At 37.3% G+C, this 24,612-nt stretch overlaps 2 protein-coding genes across 4 annotated transcripts; one reads left to right on the forward strand and one right to left on the reverse strand.

Annotated features, from left to right (window-relative positions):
- Positions 1-334: 334 nt before the first annotated feature.
- gdf6a (growth differentiation factor 6a) lies at positions 335-6,643 on the reverse strand. Its single transcript, XM_048153042.1, has 2 exons — positions 6,170-6,643; positions 335-2,572 (listed from the first exon to the last, which is right to left on the reverse strand). The coding sequence occupies exons 1-2, from the start codon at positions 6,504-6,506 to the stop codon at positions 1,686-1,688; spliced, it is 1,224 nt and encodes a 407-aa protein (XP_048008999.1). The 5' UTR covers positions 6,507-6,643; the 3' UTR covers positions 335-1,685.
- Positions 6,644-10,352: 3,709 nt separating this feature from the next.
- sybu (syntabulin (syntaxin-interacting)) lies at positions 10,353-23,263 on the forward strand. Of its 3 annotated transcripts, none has more exons than XM_048153040.1 (9): positions 10,353-10,596; positions 10,888-10,930; positions 13,942-13,996; positions 14,208-14,385; positions 14,635-14,838; positions 17,739-17,838; positions 18,232-18,381; positions 20,877-21,029; positions 21,457-23,263. In XM_048153040.1, exons 3-9 carry the CDS (start codon positions 13,973-13,975, stop codon positions 22,607-22,609), a joined length of 1,962 nt encoding a protein of 653 aa, XP_048008997.1. In that variant the 5' UTR covers positions 10,353-10,596; positions 10,888-10,930; positions 13,942-13,972; the 3' UTR covers positions 22,610-23,263. The 3 variants fall into 3 exon arrangements, with proteins under 3 accessions (XP_048008997.1, XP_048008996.1, XP_048008998.1); XM_048153039.1 differs by having other exon boundaries at positions 10,354-10,596; positions 20,874-21,029; XM_048153041.1 differs by lacking the exons at positions 10,353-10,596; positions 10,888-10,930; positions 13,942-13,996; positions 14,208-14,385; positions 14,635-14,838 and adding an exon at positions 17,074-17,246 and having other exon boundaries at positions 20,874-21,029.
- The last annotated feature ends 1,349 nt before the right edge of the window (positions 23,264-24,612 follow it).

Raw genomic sequence — 24,612 nt, forward strand, 5'->3', positions numbered from 1 at the left:
TTTCTCTGTTAAAGAACTGTGAGAAGAATATTACACACATATAAACAGAAGATTTGATCCATGTGTAACTTTACAGATTAGATTAAACAATTTCCGCTCAGTATGGCATCACATTTCGTTCACATACTTCAAATCTTTTAAAGATATCTGGGGAGATATCTTTCTCTAAATATATATGTATAGAGAGAGAGAGGAAAACCTTGATTTCTCTGATAGACCTTCTCAGATTTAACAACTGGAACAAACTTGACATATAGTTCAAAACTCATTCAAAATGGTTTCTAAAAGACACAAGATTTAAATGGATCTGGGGAGTCACTGGCACCACACAAAGTGCATTTATTCCTTTTATTAGTACAGTAATAGTGTGGATATAGTATTATCCATTGATATACTGTATTTATATTTATTTATATATTTGGGAAAAACCTTAAACTCTAGCTGAATGCACCTCAGAACGTATATTCTATGCAATTATGAGGTAGACATTGATAATGGTATTTCCACCCTCAGCAATAATGAATACATTTTAAATTAATTTTGTTTTATCAGCGTAAGAAATACACGATTATCATGAAACTCTGTACATCACAAATAATAAAATAATTATAGAATAGAAATTATAGCGATTTGAGTGCATTTATAAATGTACATTAACAAAGAAATGTGGTTTTGCATTTCTTCATACGTTGCACTTTAGGTTTTACTTTACAAATATTTACAGCTCAAATAATGAACAACAGTGCATTCAAAGCTAATGTGCATTTAAATATAATCTCGCTTGCGAGTCTCTTTTTGTTTTTTCCTTGTCAGTCAATAGGTCGTGAAAAAACGCTCCTTCCAGACTACTTGGACACTTGCGGAAGTGCATTTTTGTAAAGATGCAAACGTTGATGGATTTCCATTTTCTGACTTCTCTGAAAGTACAAAATGACATTTTGTGGATTTTTACCTACAGTAAAATGTCCAGGCACTTCAAAAAAAAAAAAAAAAAAAAGATGTCCGATGCTCCTCCAAAAGCATCAGTCAGTCTCTCTTTCTCACTGCAGGGATGAAGCAGAATCGCTTATGCCGTGTTTAGTGTTTGGTACATTCACCTTTGCCCCCAAAAATCTGAATTTGACTCGATTACGCACCGGTGGTCGTAAAAAAAAAAGCATTTCCAGGGCACTTAGTTTTACTCATTCATTCATATCCATATACCACACAGTATTTTATCCACATAACTAACAGATGAGTTTGAACAGGTGCCCGTCTCCACATTCTTCTGAGTCCACACAGATAATGGTGTAACACAATCCTCAGTGAATTCTGTCCAGACGGTTATGCACTAAATCTGGCGTTTCTTCTACCTGCCTCGTCCGAGAGACGAATCGTTATAGAAATATGTGTGTGTGTGTGTGTGTTTTGGGGGCACGTAATTACAAAAAAAAAAAAAAGAAAGAAAGAAACCCAGCATGTGTAAGGAAAAATGACAAGATTTTGTTCCAAGTCTAGAAAAACTATACACGAGCTCTTGGCACAACCATGAGCAGTGGCCGGTGTAGATCATTTAAATTGTCTCTGATGAAGAATCCCTTTTGTATAGGTGAGAATGCGCAGTTTGGGCGGCTCAAGCGCGTCTTCTTTACGCATCGTTCAAGTTTTTTTTTATGTCTTGGTGCCAAACCCTCTTGTGTGATTCGCTACCTACAGCCACACTGTTCGACAACCATGTCCTCGTACTGTTTGTACACGACGTTGTTGCCGGAGTCTATGTATAGTATACTGATGGGACTGAGTTTTGTAGGGACGCAACAGCTCGGCGGCGTGCTGTTGGGGTCCATGGAGTTCATGAGCGTCTGAATGATGGCGTGGTTGGTCGGCTCCAGGTGCGACCTCAATGGGAAGTCGCACACGCCCTCGCAGTGGTAGGCTTCGTAATCCAAGGGAGCGATGATCCAGTCGTCCCATCCCAGCTCTTTGAAATTAACATGCAGTGCCTTTTTGCTGCATCTCGATTTGGACTTTTTTCCATGCCTTTTCCCGTGGCGATTATTGAGCGCAGTTCTCCGCCTGCGCCGCGCTTTAAACTGCAGCGCGCTCTCTTCCTCCTCCTCCTCCTCATGGTCTCCGCGAGACTTGATCTTCTCTTTCATCTCGTTAAACAAGTTTTCTCTCTTCCTAGACCGCGTGTAGACCACCAAAATGGCCTTTTCTTGCTGCGTTCGGCCGTGCCGGTGGAAACCGAGTTGCTTTAGGTCGATTTCAGTGTCAGATTTGCCATGCGTAACCTTGAGCTGGAGACAAAGCTGATTCCCTTGATGCCTGTTTTTAAAAATCCCCCAAACGTCCAGAACCTCCCATTCTGCTTTTCGGGAATCCTGAAGATCAAGGGATCTGGAAGCCAGTGGCCTCTCTGATCGACACGAGAGTAAATGAATGTTGTAGACGCCTGATGGGGACGGTTGGACATCCCCGGGCGCTTTGCGAAATATCCTTAATTCAGCACCGACCAGCTCCTCTTTGTCTGAGAGGGTTGAGACATCAAACAGATACGTTTGTCTTCGCAAAGGAGAGAGCGTGAGATCGTCTGCAAGATAAAGAGAAATAATTGCAGTCAGATTCACTTAGAGTGACTCACATTCTCATAAAGGGGTCAGGTAAAACTTAAAACCTTATATTCGGCTTTATTTGAACAAAGTTGAACAGAGGAAAAAGTATATGCAAAATTAAGCAATAGAGAGCAGATAGCTAATTTTTTTAAAGGAGAAACGAAGATGATGGAAACGCAAATGCAGTTTCGTCATTTTTGTTTTTCTAAAATGTTTAATTGAAGTTTGGTAACATTTGAATATACTTATATTAAAATGCAGCTTGGCATAAAAATAAAATTAAGATGGATGGTTAAATAATTTCTCTGCTGACTCACATTCTAAAACGCCTTATTTTCAGCGCTATTAGCTTTTTCAGTTGGAAAGTCCACTGTAAAAAAATATTTTGATGATTTATCACATTTTTTCTTTTGTCAAATCAACTTAGATAATTAATGTGGTTTAGATAACATAATATTTTGAGTTTCTGTTGATTAAATCAATTGCCTTCATTGTATTTACACAAAATTTTAATTTCAATGAACTCAAAATTTTAAGGCAGCAAGGTAACTTACTTTTTTAAGTTAAACCAACGATTCTTTTTTTTTTTTTTTTACAGTGGGGCAAAATCGCACAAAATCAATTATCAAGGAGAAAATCAAGTAGAAAAAAAATTACATGATGAAACAGCAGTAGCCCACAACTTTTTTCACAAATATGTTCAGACATAACTACAATACTTTGCTTGGTCAGTGGAGCCAAACTTTTTGGTTTCCCTCCTTTCTTCAAGTGAAGACACATTTTTGGCTACATTTGGTCCTTTGGAGATTCAAAAAAAATAGGCTACAGGTTTGTCACATCAACATTGCTTTCTGGGTTCTACGAAGCACTATGAAAATGTACACAAAAAAAGAAGAACGTTTTTTTTTTTTGTTTTTTTTTTTTTTTTAGCTTAACGTTCTCATGTGAATCATATTTTGAAACGTTATCCCATTTTTATACATCATATCATGTGGGTATATATTTTTTCTTAATGTGGTGGTCGTTATTCATGTCTAATAGATAAACAGTTAGCAAAATAATTTGTCATAAATATGTACAGGTGATAACACAAATAAGATCTGGTATCCATAGTGAGGGAGGGAGAGAGAGAGAAAGAAAGAGAGAGAGAGAGAGAGAGAGAGAGAGAGAGAGTGGGGGAGAAAGAGTGCGCCAGACACAAAGCGACATACTGTACGTGTTGAACAATGCACAATTAATGCATTCTTTCCCCTTCAGGAATCCAGAGGCCTAGTCGCACTTTATCACCGCCTTTTATCTCTCTGACGGACCAAACGAGAAGCATTTATCTGAATTCACGTGGGCTTGTGTATGTATGAAATTTAGTTGAACTGTTAGACTATTATCGCTCCAAACAGGCCTTGGGCACAGATATAAAAAAATGCCAGATAAATACGTGCATAATTTTGAATAACACCAGACTAATTTTAATTTGGCTGTTCGAGAGCCGATTGCTTTTTAATGTTCAGAAATACAAAAATGCACTGCAGTTAAAAATCAATTCAAAACCTTCATAAACTTTTTAATTAACATTTACAACAAATAAATCGAAAATTAAAGAATGTTAGGTTATATTATGACCATGCGTGAACTTGTCAAATTATTAAAATTAATTGTTTGTTTTCGTTCCTGCACTTCTGGTCCGCATTAGCGTTTTTATAAGACCTCAAACAAATCGAATACAAGGTCACCAAATAATTAACAGTACTAAATTCCCTCCCACCCCATTGAAATGCACCCCTCTTATATTTCCTCCCTTCTGCCAAAAACAAACATACCGGTTCAAAAGTGATTACTGCGCATATAAAATGCAATTGCATGCAGCGAGAGTTGGACGAGTTTACGCGACGGCCTAAATAGATAACTGAGACTTGTTTAGCCACGAACATAAATTCATAAATCATCACAGCCACACAATCGCACGCTTTTAATCAATGAACATTCTTGTCCAATAATTCGAATCAGTAGGAGAGAGAGAGAGAGAGGGAGAGCGAGCGAGAGAGAGAGAGAGAGAGAGAGAGAGACTTCTCTTGGTGTGGCTACCGGGGCACCATCTGCGTTTTAATGAGTTACTTACAAGTGCCAAAAGTAATTTTCATACATTCCGTTTGTTCTTGTCTGATCTTGCAACCATAACGATCTAAAATTTGGGGAAATGTCTTATCTGTTTTGGAGGAAATTCCTTCCTGTTACACAAAAAGATTACCGCCTTATCATAATTGAACGGCGCTTGAGTGGAAATGATTCTTGATGACATTCAGCAGCGAATGACGCGCATGGCGCATATAGCCAAGACACTGTAGTGCAGCCAGGCAACTGGAGCGGTTTGATTTTGCATTAAGCACTGACGGTTAGTGTTACACATCGACTGCTACAGTACTTTAAGATGCTTATAAAAACGTTTTGATCTGTAACCCCGCGTAATGCACTTAACTATCCACAATTTGGAGACTATAAAGCCAGCAAAGTGTCCATAAAGTAACAATTCTTCAAACTTGAACAGACGTAAGGTCCTCTTCAGTTTTTGGTGATGTGCCACTAGCTGAACTAGTTCATTACGGGAGAATAGACAGTGTTTGATATGTTATGACATGGACACTCAATTAGATCACCCAGTTCAAATACTCCAATCAGCGGTTTGATGCAAAGCAACCCTCAGAGGGTCCAGTGAAGGGTCATGGCCAATGACACATCAAATCAAAATCAGTGAGGAAAGTGAAGCTTTTTTCATCAAATCAGTGTGCGCTTCTTTTCTTTCTGCGAACGCGTTTGTCTGCAAAAGAAAAGTGCAATGTTTGCGCCGCCTTGCTCTTTTTATTGCATATTTCTGTTTTTTTTTTCTCCACACAATTCACTTTGTTGCAAGAAAATACAATTATAAAAATACGTATAAAAAATGTAATTGGGAACTATTCTAAATTGGATTAAAAGTTTTAAAAGAAAATAAAAAGAAATAGTGATTATATTTGTATTGTAGAAATAAAAATATTTACTTTTTAATACCAAAAAAAAAGCTAATTAAAAATATGTTATGTGCGTAACTGTATTTTTTCCTCGGACTGCTTGCACGCGAGGATGTTATGGGAATGATTTATTGCCTTCATTTAGAAAACGCACCAATTAGTGTTTTATTGGCATGTTACCTTAGGGTCAATGTAAAGCCAATATAACTTTATACTAGCCAAAATATGAGGTCGTGCTGACCCTTAAATTGCGGCCCAAGCAGGACGAGTGATTACCAAACCCTTAGCACGACAAACCCTGAAAATCATTCATCCAATTTCAACGGAAGATATCATTATTTTCCCCTTTAACAGATCTATTTATACGTTCTTGTTTTTTTTAAGCGCAAAATGTTTTTTTTTTTACTAACAAGTCATTGCTTCACAAGTACGCGTGTTTAAAGCACATCATTTTAAAAGGATTAAAGAATAAAGATAGTAAGAGAGCAAGTAAGAAGAATGATTAGTTAATAAAGACTGAAAATGCTAGAGTGCATAATTCAGATAATGCATGGATAAGAGAATAAAACAAACCTTTTCCCCTGTCTACAAAACTCGTTATGGTATTTGCAGACTTTGAAGAGCGGAAAAAACTTGCATTGAGCCCCAGTTTTTCAGCGGCGGAGTAAGTCCTGTAAATAGAGATCATGTAATCGTGGGGCACAACCGGGTCCTTTAAATCATCCCGACGACTCGCGCCCGGGGAGGATGCGAAAATCTCTTTAAGAAATTTGGGTGACCTTTGTCCATCATACGCGCTCCTGGCACCCTTGCTCCTTTTCTGCGATAGAAGCGCAGCTGACTGGCAACAAGGTAAACTCCAAAGGAAAATGAAGAGCGTGTAAAAGGCGACTGCTCTCAAGGCATCCATGGTGTTACTGTCCCCCCAGAAGTGAAGCAGAGCCGTGTCTCCCAGTGAAGCCGGGTTTTTTGGTTTGTGTTTGTTTCACGAGCGCGGAAAGCGCGAGATCCGTGTTGCGTGTCTCAAGTGAAGTGCGCTGTATGCTCAAGAGCGCGAGGCTGCAGACACACTCACTCACGAGTCACGCCCACTACACAGAAGCTCCTGTATTTATTGGAGAACTTCTCCAGACTCTCTGTAAACCTCCCGAGTTGTTGTTTTTTGTTTGTTTGTTTGTTTGTTTTTTGTAAGTCATTTTAATATTTGCTATAAAAATGTAAAAACATTATTATTAGTAATAGTAGTAGTTGTAACAGTAGTAGTAGCAGCATTACCATTATTAATAATAATAATAATTATAGGCTAATAGCGATAACAATAACATATAAAGAATGTACTTAATATAAAATTATTTTAATTAATATTTTAATTTACTAAATGTACATTTAAATGTTTTATTATATATATATATATATATATATATATATATATATATATATATATATATATATATATATATATATGGAGTCTGTCCTGAAAGGAAAATAAGTCATAGTCTATATACTCTCTGTCTCTGCACCAGGCAACGCAACAGGATGCCAGGTCTTCCAAGTAGGCTAACATGTTGACAGAGGTTAACAGGTCGACAAAAATATTCATAGATCTGTTGCACTGGCTAGTGATCATGGTGCGAAAAGCACCTCACTGCAGGGCACATCGTCTCGAGAAGAACTGAACCAGTGCCGTGGAACGAAAGGGTTGCTTAATAAATCAATACTATTATTATCAAATGTCGAAACTGAGAACTTATTTGCAGGCCATGTGAGAATATATTGTTGTAAAGTGTAGGCTAAGTTCACAATAACTTGTCTGGTAAATAACTTTAACCTGTTGGAAGTTTTAAGTCTTCAACGTAATACAATTTTATTAAAATCTATGTTCAATATTTCCAGACAGTCTTTTTTCTGAATATGTTGAAGAATTTAGGCTATTGTAACTAGTCGTCTCACTTCTATCCTCAGAGTCACCGGCTGCTTAATTCTCCGGTTTCAAATGCCTCGTTACCTTGCGCTGCACTGCCTCCTTGCGGTGATCCATTGCAATAGTTTTGCATTTTGAAAAATACAGCATTCACAAATGATCAAGCCTGTGAAGCCAGCAAAAATTAATATTCAGTTAGTCTATAGGTCGATTATATTATTCAAACTTCATAACATTTTCAGAGCTATTACAACAAATATGCAGGCACATACAGCTGTCGCATTTACTTCTTTTAATATTTCTCAGGGAATGTAAATTTTTAGTCATTTTCTCTATATTTGCATGCACCATTGTTGATGACAGAATAGAATTTGTCATTAAACAGGCAAAAATATCAAAATAAACTCAAGAATGTCATGAAACAGAGAGAACAGGTAAATATTGTAGTTAATAAATTGTATTCGTTTTTGACATATACATCACGTTCAGTTCAGCATGACAGCCTATCACATTATATAGTTTCATTATTTTCCCTACAACACAATTAGTGACTAAATATGAAACCTTGTACAGATTTGTATAAAGAAACTACTTTTTCACAAAGGTATTTTTTTACACTAGGATAGACAGCGCCTACAACAAATGCATCAGTACTTCATCACCTTTAATATTTGGGGTTTCTTTTAATCATTTAAACAGTCAAACGCCACCTGTCGTTCTACTCCCTTACCAGCAGAGGGCAGTGAAAACCATATTATTATTGCGCGACCGTCATATGACAAACAGCAGTAGGCTATATATTCAATCGGTCACATGTGTTTGCTTGAAGTAACTTTAATTTGTTACGTTAAGAAATGAACAAGGTTTTTAAACTAAATGACTGAGTAAAAGAAATGTCTTTAGTGTTATTATAATTCGGATGTTACTCAACCTTCGTTAACACGGAGAATGTTATCTGAAGAATGACTTCTGAATTCACGCTCGTTTGGTGAGTTGACTTCAGCACCATGGAGAGCCGACGCCTCCACTCACTGCTCTCAAGTCTTTACTGCCAGCAGTGCTAAGTCAAGTATGAACCCTACCGAAAATAAACATCTTCAACCAGCTTAAGCTGGTTCTCTCGTCTTAGATGGTCTCCCAGACCGGTCAATCTTAGATAAGTTTTGGGCACTTTTCAGCAGGCCAGGCTTGGACAGCCTATACTATCCTAAAGAATTTTAAGTTGGATTTGTAGGGGTAATGGATAATGTAATTGATTTAAACACTTCAGATGTTCATTTGAAGAATAGCCTACATGAATAAAGAATTATGCTACTTTTGGTTTGGTATGTTTTTTTGTCAAAAACTATTGTTGGCAAAGTATTGCATAACCAACAAGTCTACCTGGTGCATCCTATTAAAGTTCTGTAGTTTTCATTCTGATGTTGATACTGAATAAGACTGCTGTTCATTTATTTAAAATATTTATTGTTGATCTTTGGATTGAAATGGAAGATTTTTTTTTTTTTTTTTAATGCATTTTTGTTTTAGTTTACAAAGATTAACATGGGGTTTCCATCAGTATAGTGTTCTTTTATTAATTAAAAATAAATTAATAAGCACTTTTTTATTAAATAAAAATAAGCACAAGAAAAATAATAAAATAAAAACATTTCTTTGTAATTTTTTTTGTTTTGTTTAGCACATTTATGCATGTGCTTATTTTTATTTACGTTAAGGGAAAAGAATTATGTTGAGTCACTTCTTGGTTATAAAGTCATCATAAAACTGTCTATGACAATAAAGAATAAAAAAAAAAATAATAATAAAAAAACCGCCATGGGGTGTGGTGAAAGAACTAGGCTGCTAAATAAAAGGTTGCAGGTCAAACCAACCCATTAACCATCACTACCCTAAAACATGGGGACTTCTAGTCACTTTTGATAACAGCTTAAAGATTTAGTTAAAGATTTAGTTAAAAAATAATGTCATTTTATTACTCACCCTCGTGTCGTTCTACAGCCGTAAGACCTTTGTTCATCTTCAGAACACAAATTAAGATATTTTTGATGAAATCTGATGGCTCAGTGAGGCCTCTATTGAGAGCAAAGCCATTCAAACTCTCAAGATCCATAAAGGTACTAAAAACATATTTGAAACAGTTCATGTGAGTTCAGTGGTTCAATCTTAATATTATAAAGCGACAAGATTACTTTTTGTGCGCCAAAAAAAAACAAAATAACGACTTTTCAACAATATCTATATGGGCCGATTTCAAAACACTGCTTTACGAATGGAATCACTGAATCGGAGCGCCAAAGTCACGTGATTTCAGCAGTTTAGCCGTTTGATAGGAGATCCGAATCACTGATTCAAAACAAAAGATTCATAAAGCTCAGAAGCTTTATGAAGCTTTGAAATCGTATAGATATTGCTGTATTTTTTTTTTTTTTTTGGCGCACAAAAAGTATTCTTGTCACTTTATAATATTAAGATAGAACCACTGAACTCACATGAACTGTTTCAAATATGTTTTTAGTACCTTTATGGACTTTGAGAGTTTGAATGGCATTGCTGTGAATGCAGGCTTCACTGAGCCATCGGATTTCATCAACAATATCTTAATTTATATTCCAAAGATGAACGAAGGTCTTACGGGTGTAGAACGACATGAGGGTGAGTAATTAATGACATTATTTTCATTTTTGGGTGAACTAACCATTTAAGTCAAGTGACCGGTTACTGTCTTCATTAGGCTGCTTAGTATGAACCGTGCACGTCAATAAAACCTGCTCGTTAAATCTCACTCGGCCACGTAAGGGTTAATTCTTGCTGCTCGTTACATAACACACTTGGAACATTAACGTCGTACTGGCCATGTCAATGTCCTCAGTCTCTTCTGCTTGAGCACATACGCTGATGCACTGAGATGTGCTGTGTGGAATAATCTGGCTTCCCTCGCAGACAGAGGCTGAGAATCCTTCACATCAGATCAAAACAAGAGCTGAGGATCGAGAGCGCGCATTGTGTTGTTTTGAAGGGATACGGAGCTGCGCATCCTTCACTCTCACTCACAGGGATCCATCCACCCCATCTCGAGGCAAGTGTATTTACTTACTGCGTCACATTGTTGTTTTCTATAGCGGGGTTTTTTAACGAACATAAATTAACGAAAAGAATGTTATTGCTATTCTATATTATTTGATATAGGCTGTTTTTAATTCGAAAACGACATACGGAAGCCTCAATTCAACATGTTTGCTCTAAACCTGAATACCACTGCTATTGTTTAACGCTTTGAGTAAGATTAATGTTTAATTTGAGGAAACAATAGGGATAACATGAAAGTTCTCTTTTCAATTAGTTATAAATTGTGTTTTTTGTTCCTTAGTTGCTGTTTAGGCGGGGCAGAAGCGTCAACGTTTGTCAGTCAGGTAACTGTCAATCAACTTTGTTTGAATTGAGATTCAAAGAAAAAGTGCAAGTTTAGATTTTTATACTTTTTTTATTTATTATAATCTATAGGCCTATATGTCGCATGTTATGCTGATTTAAGTTAAAAGAAAAAAAAAATCTCTCTCTCTCTATATATATTACAACATTTTGTTACGAATCCCCTTTGATAATAACGAGAATTAAAGGCATAGTTCACCCAAAAATGCAAATTCTGTCATCATTTACTCACCCTCAAGTTGTTCCAAACCTGTATGAACTTCTTTGTTTTATTGAACACAAAGGACAATATTTTGAAAAAAGTTTGTAACCAGGCTGCTTTGGGGCACCATTGACTTCCATAGTAGATAAAAAATAATACTATGCAAGTCAATGGTGCCCCAGAACTGTTCAGTTTCCCACATTCTTCAAAAACAAATCTTCCTTTGTGTTCAAAAGAACAAAGAAATGTATACAGGTCTGGAACAACCCGAGGCTGAGTAAATGATGACAGAATTTTTACATTTCGGTGAACTATCCCTTTAATTTGAACTGATTTAAAAAATAGTAAAAAAGTAGCTTAAAATAAACACAAATTAAACCAGGCAAAATATTTGTGGGGCAACATGTCTTCTCAAAAGCTGGTGAAAAGGTCACCAAAAAGTATCCGAGTATAGGTTCACTGAATACTCACTGGAAAAAGAGATTTCACATCTGCTGCACAAAAAAACCTAGTCAGTTAAAAATGTATGAATGCTGCACAGTGCAGATTATTAGGGAAAAGAGAAGCAACTAGAGAAAAGGAATTGCTTAAATTTGTACTCATGTACACTGACAGCCTGTATTTAGGCATCGTCCTCTGTAGTCAAGCTCAAATAGCAACACTAAAAACAATGAAGCAGAGAAAGCACTCAAAGCCAGTAGCAAATGCATTTGTGCACATTACTCTCTGTCTCCAGTAACATTGAGTCATCATTGCTTTAGTGGACTAATGACAGAATGAGGAGTCACTGGTGCTGAGGCAACTGATTGAAAGTGTCTCTAGATGCTAATGTGTTGTGTTGACTAGCTATTTAGCCAGAGGACAGTCTGTTTACGTGTATTTCTGCGTATCAGAACTGAAAAGTTGTTCAAATTTACAGTATAGTTAAATAAAAAGCGCTCAATTATAATCTGCAAGATGATGCTGGTTTTTACTGTCATGTTTTATGCATGAAATCATTCTTCTTAATTAAATATGAGCAGTACATTACATAAGCTGTTGTGACTCAACGAATATATAACCTTTAACTCTGTGACTTCACTCCTGTTTATCACCTCAAGCCATTTTCCATATAGGATGGATAAGGTAATTTAAGAGAGATCACATCAGTAACTTCTAACTGCGTCGAGCTGAAACTCTCAGCTTTTCTATTAGGCTGACAAGGGGTAAAAACACTAAGCTTATTGTCCTGACACAAGACATCAATTAAGGACTGAATGGCTGCCTAATGTCACTGACCACTATCTGGCTTCTTTAAAGGCTCTGTTTCTCCGTGTTGCCAGGTCTTTGTTGCTAGGTTCTGTTGCTAAGGCTCTGACTTGGGCTCCAAGAGAGAACAGTCTAGCTCCCATGAGTGGCAATTTGATTTTAAAGCTAATTGAATAAGGGGGGAAAATATTGTCAAAAGTTTGGGGTCAGTAAGATTTATTCATGTGAAAGAAGTCTTTTATGCTCAGCAAAGCTGCATGCATTTATTTGATCAAAAACAGTAATATTGTGAAATATTATTACAGTTTAAAAGAACTATTTTCTATTTTAATATATTTAAAAGTGTAATTTATTTGTGTGATGGCAAAGCTGAATTTTCAGCATCATTACTCCAGTCTTCAGTGTCACATGATCTTTCAGAAATCATTCTAATATGCTGATTTGCTGCTCAGTGTTGAAAACAGTTGTGTAAAAGTATTAATTTCTTGCATAATAAAAAAATCTTACTGACCCCAAACATTTGAATGGTAGTGTAAATTTTCAGAACATTTAAAAAAACTTTAGAGTAAATCTTTTTTTTTTTTTCTTTAAATGAAGCATAAGCTATTTTTTTTAAAAAGTAGTATAATACTTGCATAATTTAAAAGTATGCAGTGACATAAGATACTCAAAATCAAGTAGCATGTTTTCCATATCCAAAAGGAATGGGAAACTTGCATAAAGGTTGTGCTTTGACATCTTTTGTAATGAAACATGACATCCGGATACAAAATGGAAAGTGGCAAGAACACAGCTACGCAACAAGTGTGAACCTTAAGGGGTCAATTACGTCATCCGCACTGAAAGCAACTCTAACCCTTATATAACCAACATAAAAAAGATGCTGAAAAACAAGTCGTGCACAACCACAACAGACAGCACTAACAACAGGAAATGGACCAGTGACGTCATAGTCAATCAAGCGTGATACATTGTATTAAATTATTCAGCCACTGGGCTTTGGTCTGTTAGTTATGAGCAGATCTGGAACACCTAAAGCAGTTAAATAAGTTAACCAGAAGGATGGGGTTTTATCATCTCTCAAAACGGACAAGGATTAAATAGACAATATTACTTCCTTCTCAAAGTGCAAAGTCTTTTACATAACACTCTGTAAATTCACTGACCATCAAATGAATCATGTTAAATAAGAGCACTGGATCAGTTTAATTTATAATAAGAGTTCATGCAGTTTAAATTCCAAGTACTAGTGAAATTAATTTAGATTTAGTGGGTGGCTGAAACACATGACACCGAGAAAAATTTTGGGGATAGAAAACAAGACTTGGACAATTTTTATTCTCTTTTATGGACAATATAGAATTATACTTGATCATACTTTAGCTTCACCCATAAGCTATAATCTATTTATAGAGGCATTCATAAATTGGGTTAAAGCAGCCTGGCATCTTGTGTTATGACCTACTTTTGTACATCTTTCTTTGTTCTGGTTTGTTTGTCATACCATCATGCTCAAGCAACCTGTTTCCTTATTTTTTGCAGTTTTACTTGAAGTATACCCTATTTAAGAAGAATGGGACCTTTGCAGACATATGAGGTGCTTTACTATCTTAACTTTAAATAACACTTTTTCCTTACAGCGAGACAAGTGGCATGCATACAAGACTTACAATGGATACTTAAATAACTTTAAGTACCAAAGCATTATTCAGCTTAATATCAGCTTTAAAAAGGTTAAATAACTCACCTCAGATGCTGGCTGTAGGTTGCTTGTCTCTATGTAATCGTAGCCCCACCATTTCCTGCAGGTGAAGGAAAAGGGAAGCATGCGCAGCCGTATCCCTCGATTTGTCCTCCACCCCTTGCGTACTAAAGCGAAGGAGTCATCTGTATCCAACATGCCATTGTCAGAAGAGGAGAGCAAGGATTTTGACATTAGCTCCCAGCACTCAAAGAGAACCATCAGTCCAAACAGCCTGTCCTCAGGTAGGCCACATGAGGTTGCCTTGACCCCACACCATCCTGATAGGATACTTGGGAATTTTATTCCAAGTATAATGTAGTATTAGATCACAAATGAGCCCTGAAATGTCATTATTTGCTCTATGATTGAGTTTGTGTGTTGATTTCCTAATACATTTGACCTCTCTGATAAGGAAACGCACACTAGCATGACCTTTAAATGGGTGTTACGTCATTGTGAAGCAGTATTTACACTTGTTTCTGTCTTCTCAGATGATACTGGATGCCCAAGCAGTCAATGTGCATCGCCAACCAAGACCCCCTCAGGCTCTGACAACAGCCCACTGGGTTCACCCTCTCTGGGAGAGCGCAAGGTCAAGGTGAAGAGAGTTCGGATGAACGTAGTGGCCGAGTGGAGCGCACCCACACAGAAGCACAAGAGAGAGAAGCAACAGCGTGCCTCCATCATGCATAAAGGTAATTTTATTTCTGCAATATTAGCTACTTTTTATATTCTAAAAGTTAATTATTAAAAAAAAGTAACTATCAGGGCTTGACATTAACTTTTTTGCTCACCAGCCACTGTGCCACAATTTTGACATCGATACTATGGGGAAGAATGGCCATATAGATATTTTTAATATTATCTCATAATGTGGCAGAAGGTATGTTAGGCTGCTGTCACTTTAAAGGTCCTGTTCTTCGTGATCCCATGTTTCAAACTTTAGTTAGTGTGTAATGTTGTTGTTAGAGTATAAATAAAATCTGTAAAATTTTAAAGCTCAAAGTTCAATGCCAAGCGAGATATTTTATTTAACAGAAGTGGCCTACATCGAACGGCCAGTTTGGACTACATCCCTCTACTTCCTTCTTTAATGACGTCACTAAAACAGTTTTTTGACTAACCTCCGCCCACAGGAATACACAAGAGTTGCGTTTGTAGAGTGTGTTTGTCGCCATGTCGTCGAAACGCTGTTATTTTCATCCCGCAGTCCAATCACCGGGTCTGATTCCGGCTCAAATTGATAGGGTAAAATTAAAGACATGTTTACAATAACACTGAGCGCGTGCATCTCCACGTTATGGTAAGAGGCGTGCCTTTTCCGGGCAAGGAGCGCTAAGCTGCTGTCGAATCACAACACAGGAACCGCTGGCACAATCAGAACTTGTTACGTGTTTCTGAAGGAGGGACTTCATAGAACAAGGAAGTCATCAGCCCGTTTTTATGACAGTGGAAACAGCGGTATACAGATAAGTAAATTATGTGAAAAATACTGTGTTTTTTTACACGCGAAACATGAACACATGTTATATTGCACACTATAAACACAATCAAAGCTTCAAAAAACTACGAAAAACGGGACCTTTAAGACCTGACACACAGATCCATTATACTGTTACACATGCATTTTATTTCTCAACTGTTTACTAGGGCTGGAAGATATATCGCATGAGATTGTCACGCGCATTTCGTAAGTAAAACCGGTTCCCTGATTACCGCTAAATCGCCATCACCTGCTTTCAAATGGAGCGGCATTTAATAGACAGAGCCGTAGTTCACTGACAAGCTACGCAATATCGTGTTCATTATCAAAGGCGATTCATCTGCGATAATGAACGTGATCTACGGCTCTATCTATTAAATGCCGCTCCATTTGAAAGCAGGTGATGGCGATTTAGCGGTAATCAGGGAACCGGCTTTACTGACGAAATGCGCGTGACAATCTCATGCGATATATCGCCCAGCCCTACTGTTTACGTTAACTTAAAACAACTGACTGTTTAAATGAATACTTGCCAAGACTGGCATCATTTTGTCTGTATTTGACTGTTTAAGCAAGTACAATACGTGCAATCTAACACCGAAATTCAAGCTCTGTAACACCAACAATATTCATCCGTAGCAAATGAAATAAGTAAGTAAGTGAGGAGAGGCGGGTTTGTATGTCAACTCCCTGTCGAAGAGATGAGATAGCGAGAAAGCTGGTATTGAAAGCAGATATTTCAGTATCAATAAGTATCTATATTTTTGACAACACTACATTGCACTTAGTTTATTATTTCAGATGCCTTTTTAAACAACAACAACTGAAAAATGTTTATAATATATTTAAAATTCAACCCACGAAAGTGGCTAATAGGAGTGACTGCGTTACACACCACTGCTGAAATGTCAAGCCCTGATAATAATATATTATTCTTATTATTATATTTTATATAGTGCTAAAGAACACTTTACAATCACTTTGTTTATAGAACTGCATGTTTTCTGCATTCAAAAAAGTATATCAAATTAAAATCACTGGGTTTAGAATTTTAATGTTTGGTTAGTCACATAAACAACCACGAATAGTACAAGGACAGTTTGTGCATGAAATCCTTATCAACTTGTGTGCAAGCGTGCACGTCCGCTGGGGTGCAAGTACAAACATGAAAACACATGCAGTTCTCCTATTTCCTATCTCTCTCCGTTTCCTATTTTGAAAGTGTGATGAGTAATTAATTTATTTAATGTGTTGGTCACACCTGCCTGTTTAATCCATTTAGATGTTCTTGAGATTCTGAAGTCTTTTCTTGAAAACATAAATAATTGGAGGCAAAACAATCCAGGAAGCAACAGGTGCCATGTGCTTAATTATCCTGTCTCATAGAGGCCACTGATTGGTTGGCTTGTAGATGGCCAATCAGTGCAAATAAGAGTAGTTGGCTCCTCCCACTGTTTGTGAGGATTCACAGCATTTGAGCTTGATTCAAGCAACTGCACAATTTTGTAATTGTTAGTGAGTTAGTCACATTTGTTTGGTTAGGTAGATTGTTAGTAGCACGTTTAAAAAAAAAAGTACACTTTATCATGGTTTTGTCAAAAGGAAAGAGATGCTTCTCAGGTGTGTATATTCTTGGAAAAAACTTTTTTTTGTGCAATTAATATGTTGCTTGCAAGATAGAATACATTACTTTTGAATGGCTGTCAAAGCAAAAACAGTGGTCTTAGTGCAAAAGCTAACTGGAAAAGTTAATGGTTTCAGGTAAGGTGATATTCAAGCTTACACAAAAGTCTGAGAGAAATCCAATGTGAAGGATTCCTCTCTCTCTGAAAGATTCAGTCTTTGACTTTCCCAGCTTTAGTTCTTCCATAATGGAAGCAGGCAGTGTTCATCACAGAAGTGTGTAACCCTATATCCTCTGACAAGCCTTTTTGATCTGGCTACTGGAAATATGCTAATTGGAAACGTGCTCTGGTTGTGCATTTGCCAGGTTTGAAGTCTCTACTTCCACACTGTCTTTTTTGGGTACCCTTGAATGGATAAGTTTTGCTGATGTTGAAGACTTTTTAGAAGAAACTTTAAACTTTTGATCTCCATTTTTATGCACTGTAGGGAGCGAGACAGATTTCAGCTCATCTAGCAGCACTGGAAGCTACAAGACTCATGAAACTCTGCCCAGCAACTCCGCAGGGAAGATCTCATCTTCTCACAGGTATGGTTTATGCTTTATTTTATGTATCCGTAGCCTAATATAAGATGGCTGATACTTGTTTTTGTTTGATTTGATGTTTCTATGCCAGGGATATTACAGTTTTGCATGTTGAGTCAAACAAAAAAAAAAAAAATACTTTATTGATTTTTTTATAATATAATGTTTAAAACAGTGTGTGTTAAACAATGAAACATTGTTGTCACATGATCCCATTACATGCATGCTAAATTCAGTAAATTGCATACAGTTATACAAAAATTTACAAAACATCACAGTGCCATGCATTCTGAAAGGAGTTGCATGGTTTTTTTTTTTTTTATTCCAAACATAGCCTACGTGTTTTGCCTATCATGACCCTGTCCTGTCCTGTTTGCTTGCTCTTATCTCACTCAGCCGTGGGCCTTACATTAGGAGCCTGCCTGTGTTCAAGCCCGCAGGAAGCCCCACCGCCCCTCGCGATGCAGAGCTTTATGCCCCATACAGGACGCCCCCCAAAGCCCCTTCCGTCACCAACAGCAGTAGCAACTCAAGCTCTACCAGAAGGTATGGACCAGGGGCTAAAACAAACAGACAGACAGACAAACGGGAGGCTGAGAACACGGACAGGAAGTTGAGAACATAGTAAACGTCAGTATGTTCTATGCAGGGCTCAGGCACCATACAGATAGTGTTATCGTGTCCTCAACCTCTTCGCAGAATAAAGGATTAGATTGGTCACGGTTTGGCTCTGCGAGGCTTTGAGGGGATTTTGACAAAATTGTCTGCTCTCATTTTGCCCACGCAGAAAGCAAATCCGTTGTCTGGCTGATAGGAGTAAAGTGTTTTTCAGTGCCAAATTTTTGTAGAGAGGACGAGGGAGGCATTAATATTTCATGTGTGCACAGTCAGGGTGTGTCGTTTTGCTTGTTAATAGCATGATGTTGTGTTTTTGACTTTAACTTTCCCTTTTATGGGATGGAGGGTGAGAAAACCAGTGGGTATTCTTGTTAACATTTTGGAAAGGAGTGATTCTGGTTTATATGTATCTTCCATATTTTTTACTTTATTTTTTTATAACCCACACACACACTCCATTTTGCTGCTTTTTTATCCAAGCACAGAATGTGTGTGCTCTGTAATGTCTGCCTAGGCTTCTCCATAGTCCTTGTTTGTTCTTCTATTGTTCCATCTCTGGCACAGATGCAAATTTGACTTCAAAGCAACATAGCAGGTTGCTAGGAGATTGTGCCTCTAGCCTTGTTGGCTGCTAACAGGGCCATTGCTTTGACTCTTTCTTTCGTTCATTCGTTCTTTCTTTCTTTCATTCTTTCTTTTGTTCTTTCTTTCTTCAAATGGTCAAGATCAAATGGTGACCATACTAAAATTTTGTGTGTGATATATAATATAATATAATATAATATAATATAATATAATATAATATAGTCAAGTCAAGTCAAATTTATTTATATAGCGCTTTTACAATTGGTAATTGTTTCAAAGCAGCTTTACATATTAGAAGCACAGAAAAAAGTGGTTAAAAATAAGCTGTACAAACAAGCGTGGTAATATGTAACATATACAAGATGGTGCTACATTAAGCCAATGTCGGCTGACTCCCAGGGGTGGAAAAAACCCCCTAGGAGAAAAACCCAGCGTGCTAACACTGGGAAAAAAGTCCTAGGAGGGAAAAAAACCCTTGGAAGATATATATAATACATGTAAATGGATATGGAGATCAAAATCTGAATTATACATTTTTATTATAGAGATTAAAAATAGATTATATATAAATATATGTAAGCGGATACGGGGATTAAAAATCTGAATTATAGATGCAGCCAGAACTATTATTATATAATATAATATAATATCTAATGCATGATTGTTGTTTTTTTATTTTCTTTTTATCTTTGTTTTTTTGTTTTTTTATTTGCCCTATTGACCATGACTCAATCTGAACACATCTGTAGTCCATATTTATGTCACGACCCATATTGAGAGCCACTGACATAAACCAAAATAAAGTTAGTTGTGGTGACTTGTGTAATGTATGTGCTACAAAGTTTTTCATATTCGAAAAACTTGAATATTTGGATGGAAACCAGGGGTGGATAACGTCAGTCCTGGAGAGCCACAGTCCTACAGAGATCAGCTCCAACCCTAAATCAAACACAGGAACAAGCTAAATAATGTCTGAAGGGTTGCTAGAAAGCTATAGGCAGGTGAGTATTATCAGGGTTGGAGCTAAACTCTACAGGACTGAGGCTGTCCAGGACTGACGTTCGCCACCCCTGGTTCATTACTTTCACCCAAAAATGAAAATTCTGTCATTAATTACTCACCCTTGTGTTGTTCCACATCAGTACGACCTTCGTTCATCTTCAGAACACAAATGAAGATATTTTTAACGAAATCTCTCTCCATAGAGATCCAATGCAACTACCACTTTCAAGGTCCAGAAAGGTAGGAAAGACATCATTAAAGTACTCCATGTGACTCCAGTGGTTTAACCTCGAATTTTAAAGTGACGCAAGTGCTAAAAACATAATTTACCACTTTATTTACGAAAATATTGATCTGCAGCACACATTCATGAAAGCACCACTACTCATGCATTTTGCGTTCATGTGAGAGCTGACACTGTTGCGTGCACACGCTTTGGATAATATTATTTTGCAAATAAAGTGGTAAATAGTGTTTTTTTTTTTTTTTTTTTTTTTTTTGCGCAAACAAAGCACTCGCGTCATAAAATTGAGGTTAAACCACTGGAGTCACATGGAGTACTTTAATTATGTCTTTCCTACCTTTCTGGACCTTGAAAGTGGTAGTTGCGATGGATCTCTACGGAGGGACAGAAACCTCTCGGATAAAAATATCTTCATTTGTGTTCCGAAGATGAACAAAGGTCTTACAGATGTGGAAAAACACAAGGGTGAGTAATTAATGACAGAATTATCATTTTTTTGGGTGAACTAACCCTTTTAAGCTCTTGTTGTAGCTTTCATAATGCCATGATGCATTACATTTTAAAAAGGTAAACATGATTTTACTTTCAGAAGAACCACTCCTGTGCGCTACCATTCCTGCGGAGACAATCATGGCATCAAGCCTCCCAATCCAGAGCAGTACCTTACCCCTCTACAGCAGAAAGAAGTAGCCATACGACACCTCAAGACCAAACTCAGAGACTCGCAGAACACAGTCTGTGACCGGTAAGACTCTGACATACGTGGGCTAATATATCACTCTGTGTTCAAATTGATGGGAATAGTTAGGGGACTCCCTTAAGAACAAAAAAAAAAAAAAAACGAAAACTTTCAACTTTCATTAGTGAAATAAAAATGATTTTCCATTGGAAATTTGTTAACATGCCCAGTTTCAGTCATGATTGTCATACACATAAATCAGTAGAACAATCCATGCATACTGCTGAACGGTTGTGTCTAAAAAACACCAGCAGATATTTAGTTAATGTTAGTTAGTAGTTGGTGCATGATTATATTCTAGTAAAACTACCAGAAAAGGTGCCATTGAGGTCAAGTTATTCAACTAAAAATGAAACAAATTAGATTTTTAATTGTAATTCCCTCAAGAGCTCTGACACAATTCAAACACTGATATCACATTGATGGGTTACAGGGAGTCTGAGATTGAGGAGCTGAAGTCCCAACTGGGGCGCATGCGGGAGGACTGGATAGAAGAGGAATGTCATCGTGTGGAAGCTCAGCTTGCTCTTAAAGAAGCACGCAAAGAGATCAAGCAGCTGCGCCAAGTGGTGGAAACCATGAAGAACAGCCTCATGGAGAAGGACAAGGGCATCCAGAAGTACTTCATCGACATAAACATCCAAAACAGGAAGCTGGAGTCCTTGCTCCACAGCATGGAGTTGGCGCAGAATGGCTGCAACTTACAGGACGAGCCAACGTTGGACTTCTGTGAGTCTCCGGAAAGATCTACCGAAGGCAAGCTGGAGATGGAGCTACATGGTGAGGAACAAGCAGTGGAGGAGATGGCTGATAGTGAGCTGCTAGCCAATGATGAGATGGCCAACAGAGCAGAGATTCTGGAGCAGGTTCTCATGTCCACTGCAGTCGATTCCAGTCACGACGGTGGCACCAAGATCATTCCCCAACCAGGACTGTCCACCTTGGAGCCGAGTGTCTCGGAAAAGAGCACAGAGGAGCATATCTTAAGCGACTCCTTTGGTGCAGAAGATAAAGGTGTCCAGACGGATGACATGGTATACACTGCTGATCTACAAGCTCTCCTTTTCCAGCTTCTAAAGCTCCAGGGTGGCGGCTTCTCTGGCCTCCTCATTACTTCTCCCCACCAATCCCAGGAATTACCTTCAGCACAGGTTCCCAAAAAGTTTGAGGACTTGCCTGAAGCACAAAAACCTATAAAGAAGGAGAACTTACCTGAAGCACAAGATGAAGTCAAAGATGTTGGCCTCATTTGCTCCAACACTGCCCAAAACGCTCCTAGCGATTCCGGTCTGTGCATTTCCGAGCCCGAAATGAGTCCCCAGTTCATGGAGGAGCTGAATTTCGACCTGAAGAATTCAAAGAACACATCTAGCATGGCAGTGGTGGAGAAAAGCCACTGGAGCAACAACTTCTTGGTCGATCTGGTTGCTGTGGCAGCACCCGTTCTGCCCACCGTGGCGTGGCTCTACTCGCAACACGGTTTGGTCGGAGGGGCTCCGGTGTACAACATTGCAGCTTTGATTCGAGGCTGTTGCATTATGGGATTGCACTCACTCCGTCATGTCTCTCACGGGCCAGACACTTAGTGGCCCTCACCCACATCCACAACAAGAGCACTTAAACTTCATCTTCAAGTAGAAATTGTGTTTTTGCACACCTGTGATTATACGCATACACTTTTTTTTTTTTCGTTTAGTTGTGACATTCCTATTTTGCACTGTGTGTTTTTGCCAGCTGAGGCACAATGGATGAATTTATGGGGATATGAAGGGACTTTTGTCCTTTTTTTTTGTTATTTATTGCCCATATATTTGTGTATATATAAATATATATAAATATTTTTGCAGAATCTGATCATGTGGGTGGTTATGTTGCTCGAGTCTTGTTCTTTGCTGATTGCTATTCCCTGCTTTTTGTTTGGAGTGGCATTTGGAGTGACAGTAGGGGTTGACTGTCTGTTGACCGTTGTTTTTGTTGTAGTTAAAATGTCACTTGTGTTCCAAAAGAACTAAAACCTTCAGCCAAAGCTTAAATGTGTTCAGCGTTTTGTGTTCAGTAAAACCATATTTCTCTCCTTGGAATTAGAGCTTTTTCATGTTGCTCTGTAAAGTGACATTTTCCTGAAAGGCAGCACTTGCAAAAGCGAACACTTGTTATGTGCCTGAGCTATGTGCAATATTTTTGTTTATATCAAATGTATATCATTATATTTATTATTAAAGCATGGAAAACCCCTTCAATTTTGGCCTTTTTTGTTGTGTGGTAAAGTTGTCTGTTTAAACTTGTCTTATTAGTATAGGCACACTGAACACTTTACAGAATTGAATGAGTGTAATTTACAAAATACTACACATCCCCAACTATTTGCCTGTTTTCTTGCAATAACAGTTGGTAGATTATCTGGACCTGCTTTTTAACTGTATTTCATATTTATAAATTTTTACATAGATATAATAAAAAATCTCAATAACCCAAGAATTAAAGTGATGTTTTATTCTGGAGAAAAAGCTGCTTAATGTTGTGGTCTGCCCAGCAAAGTGAGATAAAGTGAGTCTTAATCTCCAGGATTAGCTTTAATCCTAGATTAATGCAGTTAATTTTTTTTTTTTTTTTTTTTTTTGCAGTTCACAAGATGAAGTTTCTTTAGAAAGCTACTTGAAAAAAGTTTTTATGTCTGTCATACAGTGGCATTTCCAACATTGTTTCAAATAATATTTTTTACACTTTTTGCTCATTTGACAACATCCTGATTGTAAATGACTAATTATTAATTATTCTGTATACAAGTGATCATTTACTTTTCATGCCATATCTCCTATTTCATGAATGTTTTTATGATAAATTTTAATAATTTAAGATTGAGAGTGTGGTTAGATAAAACAACAATATACATAAAATTCATTTGAACTCTGTTTATAAATATAAAAATGAATAAAAAAATATAAGGTTAAGAAGTTTGTAAGACTGTTACACTTTGACCTTCATATATCAAATATTATAAAATAAAATAAAATAAAAGTCATCCCCTGGGACATAAAGAGCCCTTACTTGACAAAACCATTAAGAGGTTTTAAACTTTAATATGTTTTAAGAGAAATCCTGTAGAAAGCGACAGACCTGCTCAGAACCCACACACACGTTAAATTTCCATGTTTTATGGGGACATTCCAGAAATGTAATGATTTTTATATTGTACTAACTGTTTATTCTACCCCCCTACACTAACCTTACCCCTAAACCTACCCATCACTGAAAACTTTCTGCATTTTTAGATTTTCAAAAAAGATCATTCTCTATGATTTATAAGCTGCTTTCCTCATGTGGACCAAAACAATGTCTCCAAAAGGTCAAAATGTACTGGTATTACTTGTGGGAACATTGTTTTCCATAAAGTAGGGGATACCAGGACCACACACACACACAACCAAAACATTTTTTATACATGTAATACAAAATATATGGCATGAACCTAAGCACTGCTTCATTCAGAAGCTGAGACCAACCATTACACAGCAAGTGTGGAACCCAGGGCTGCCTGAAGAACACACAGTGCATCTGCTGTGACTGTTACATAACATACAGCCCTGCA

This window comes from Megalobrama amblycephala, linkage group LG13 (genome assembly GCF_018812025.1).
Source record: "Megalobrama amblycephala isolate DHTTF-2021 linkage group LG13, ASM1881202v1, whole genome shotgun sequence".
NCBI lineage: Eukaryota > Metazoa > Chordata > Actinopteri > Cypriniformes > Xenocyprididae > Megalobrama > Megalobrama amblycephala.